Here is a 4,174-nt window from a genome sequence, read left to right as displayed (position 1 = left end):
ACTAGTCAGAGGGGACCAGCAGGCATTGGGGGAGTCCCTGTTGCCCCGAGCACTGCCAGGAGTGACCAGGAATAACGGTCACAAGCTGGCAGAGGGGAGATTCAGACTAGACATCAGGAGGCGCGACTTCACAGTCAGGGCGGCTAGGGTCTGGAACCAACTTCCAAGAGAAGTGGTGCAGGCTCCTACCCTGGGGGTCTTTAAGACAAGGCTTGACAATCACCTTGCTGGGGTCGTTTGACCCCAGTACTCTTTCCTGCCATGGCAGGGGGTCGGACTTCATGATCTGCTCGGGTCCCTTCCGACCCTACTAACTATGAAACATCTGTGCCCCTAGTGCCTCATGCAGCTGCTCTATTGAGAGCAGCTGACTGATTCACCAAAGCACTGACTAAAGGTAGAAAGAAAGCGGACTGCTGTCCCTGGAGAAGGAAGAGCTGCAAAACACAGGAACAGATTGACTACTTGGGGAATTGTTTAAGTACAGGTTGGACAAACTTGGCTGAGATGGTTTAGACAGGGCTGATCTGTCCTAGAGCTTGGGGTTACACTAGAAGACCTTTTGAGGTCCTTTCCAGTCCTATCATCATATGATTCTATTTCATGGAGGGGGAAATAAAGCCACAAGAAATTAAATGGCTAGTGGAGGCTCACAAATGGGCATCCACGAGCAAGGCAGGAACAGCACACGGATCTCTTAGTCCTGTACTTTAAACACCACCCACCGAATTGGAGATCTCTAAATGACAGTCTAGACAGCAAAAGTCTCCGATGACAGTTAGCACCAGTGTAGGTAGCCTGCAAACAGGATCAGAGATTTTTCTCTCTCTGGCAGGGCCTCTTTAGACCATGGGTAGTAACATACAGGCATTGCTGTTGAAATGTAAAGGGCTTTACACTTTGAACTTCCCAATCCAGCCCCTTTCCCCAGCTCTGAACTCACTCCTAATAACTCAAGCAAGCACAGGACAGGGCAGCCACTTCCTTACCTTCTCCCTTTCCATGTTTCGAGCCTGGGAGCCAGGACACAGCCTCCACATAGCCCAACTCTCTGCACACTACGTGAGCAGCGTGGATGGAGAAGTCATCATCGCACACTGTGCCCCACTCGCCATTGTAAAACACTTCCACTCGCCCTTCGTTGTGCTTCCTCTTCTGCCCTGCCAGCCGCAGCTGAATCTTGGGGACATTCGCTGGCCGCTGAGGATGTTGTTCTTGTGCAGGTTGCTCAGGGTAGCCAGAGTATGGCCAGTACCCATACTGGGCAAGACCTAGCGAGCTCAGGGAACTGAAGAGGAACAGCATAACAATGCAGTGGTTATAGATGAAACCAAGGGATCTTTCCATGTTCCAAGGTCTCCGTTCTCAGAGCCAACTCCTCTCTAGCAGCTACCCTTCAGTGAGTGGCTTTCCTGAAATAAAAGAAAAAGCCAGCTTAAGTGGTAAGACATAGTAAGACAAGGAGTTTATCTACTTCTCTGAGGACAGGGCACAGCTAAGAATATGTCCAACACTGTCAGCAGAATGAAAGCCACGTGAGATTTATTTTAGCAAATGGAAAGTTTGCTGAAAAATGCCACTTCCATCGCCTTTCTATCCAGGCACTTACTTTTCAGTCACATTTGCCGAATAGTTTCGGCTGGAAAGTTTTTTTTTGTTTTTTTTTGTTTGTTTTTTTGTTTTTTGTTTTTTTTGAGGCAAGAGTTACACTACTGCCAATGAATAAAAGGTGGGGTACTGCTACCAGCAGCTTGTGGGTTGAAGCATTCACCAACCAGGATGCAGAAGACACCTTCAAAAAAGGATCTCTCCCACCGTCCAAAATGAATGCACCAAGCGTAAATAAACAGTCACCACAGCAGGCACTGAACCCCAGAAATTATTGTAATTTAGACAACAAAACCTAATATTTTTTATTGTGTCCAAATGCTTCCCTCCCCTCACTCTATTTTTCTGTTCAGCTGTTGAACTGAGCAATCTGTCATTCACCGCAGGTCCTGTAGGACATATTTCCTGGTAAAATACACAATTCATTAAATGGGGAATACACAAAACCATTATTTTGCTCTGGAGAAAGAAAAATGATGCTGAAGAAACAAGGCACTTGACTAGGATTTAAGAGCTCTGGATCCCATTCCCAGCTCTGTGGTTATATTTGGGTCAAGCCGTTTTCTCTCTATGACTCAGGTTCTTTGCCTGTAAGGCAGGGATAATGGTATTTACCATCCTTGGTAAAACACTTTAAATCGGTCTCTGGCCCTCCAGCCAAAGCTGCTTCACAAGGAACGTAGACAACCATCAATCCTTTGGATCATGGTATACGCTTGGGAGGTACCTGATGAATTTGCTTGTACTGAGTCCTGCGACCACCAAGACCTTTGACGTGTACACCTAGGGAAAAGTTTGGAGGAGTGGAGGCTGCCCAAGACCCAGTTGCTCCTCTGCAATTGCAGTGGCCAGGCATGTGGATGTGATAAGGTGCCCCTGGTGTTTCTGGTTTCATTCCTTGTAACTGTGCATGAGGGTTTGAAGTGGGAAGTATTAAAAATCCTGTGGGAAATGGTTGCCTGTGAACATCAGGGACTGGACTTGTTCTGCATTCTCCGTGTTCCCAATCAAATAGTGCCAAATATAAATGCCTATCCATTCAGAACTAGGCTGAGTTCCACCATATTTCACACCCCCAACTCTCCAGATGCTTCTGCATCTCAAAGATTTATGGAGCTAACTTCACAACAGCAAAAAGCAAGGGATAGAGTATTCTCTGTTATAAAGTTGGGGAAAACTGAGGCATATACAGAAAGCTAAATGATACACAAATCTATAGCAGAGCAGAAGAGTGAACTAAGAACTTCTGCATCTCAGTGCCTTAAATATAACGCCATTCTTCTACCCCTTTGCCACAAAACAGCTCGTAGAAAACAGCACATCTTCTGATTTCCCAAAATGCAAGAGTTGCGTTCCAGTGGGACCCAATGCAGTTTGAAGCAACTGTTTAATAGAATCTGTATTTACAATGACCAGTTTTGGATTAATCTGTTTAACAGTCTGTGTAACCAAACAGGAGTTTCAGCATTTTTCTTCTTCTCTCATCTGATCAAATGGACCATAAAAAAAATGCTAAATGCAGCATTTAAACAGTGAAAACACAGGAGGGAAGAGAAACCTGGAATAATGTGGTCAAGATGGAATACTTGCATCAAAGTTGGAGTTTTCCCAATTCCCAACATGCCGACATAAAGCATACTTTCCATTACTACACATCTGGCTTCACCAACAAAGTATGAATGTATATTACCATGCCCAGGAAGAGTTTTAGTGCAGACTTGCCTGACATTCTCTGGCCTATTGGTACGAACTGTATGCAATCCAGCCAGTCAGCAAGTTGACTAGCTGGCAACTCAGTCATCAAATTACTCCTGCCTTCTTATAGCAAGTGAAGGTTCAGATACTGGTCACTTAGGGTAGGAGGAGTGGGTTTTCTGCTTAATGACAAAAAATCAAGCCAGACATGGTGCTGAACTTAATGTCAGCTCATTTCCTGCCTCAACCCTCAAATATTCCTCTCTGTTTTTCATACAGCCAGCACATGGAGTGGCAAGACAGCCCATGTGAGGTCTGGTGGCTGAATGTCTTCTGAATGATGCCATGCCAGACAGCAGTGGGAAAAGCTCACCAGCTCCTTGAAGCTGTAATATTCCCCAGAGGCAGCATAAGCATGGGGAAGGGCCATCTCTAATATAGATGCTTGGAAAGAAAGATCCTTCAGTATTTCCTATGTCTCTGCTACCCACAGATTACAGAGAGACAACGTGACACAAGTAGAAGCCCAGGGGGCCTTGTATTTTGTAAGCTTCCAAGATGTCAAAAAAGGGAGGAAGGAGGACCTGGGAAACTATAGGCCAGTTAGTCTTACCTCAATCCTAGGCAAGCTGTTTGAGAAAATTATTCTGGCACACATCCAGGAGGGGACAGCAGGGGACTGCATGCTTAGGGGCAATCAGCACGGGTTCATCAGTGGCAGGTCCTGTCAGACCAACCTGGTGGCCTTTTATGATCAGATCACCAGATCCTTAGATGCAGGGGTAGCAGTGAACATCGTCCTCCTGGACTTCCGGAAGGCTTTCGACACTGTCTCTCACCCCGTTCTCATTAAGAAAATGGGGGGCTGTGG

At 46.0% G+C, this 4,174-nt stretch overlaps 1 protein-coding gene across 1 annotated transcript in view; it reads right to left on the bottom strand.

Moving 5' to 3' along the window:
• Window positions 1–4,174, bottom strand: part of LOXL2 (lysyl oxidase like 2) — a 120,988-nt gene that overhangs the window by 99,050 nt on the left and 17,764 nt on the right. Inside the window, exon 2 of the mRNA XM_019504229.1 lies at window positions 990–1,412. Within this exon, the coding sequence (XP_019359774.1) occupies window positions 990–1,347 (358 nt within the window). The 5' untranslated portion in view covers window positions 1,348–1,412. The remainder of the gene's footprint in view (window positions 1–989; window positions 1,413–4,174) is intronic.

The sequence above is a fragment of the Gavialis gangeticus genome, unplaced genomic scaffold (genome assembly GCF_001723915.1).
Source record: "Gavialis gangeticus isolate Ggan-Ray unplaced genomic scaffold, GavGan_comp1, whole genome shotgun sequence".
Classification (NCBI taxonomy): domain Eukaryota; kingdom Metazoa; phylum Chordata; order Crocodylia; family Gavialidae; genus Gavialis; species Gavialis gangeticus.
This window is presented reverse-complemented; position numbering and strand designations above follow the sequence as displayed.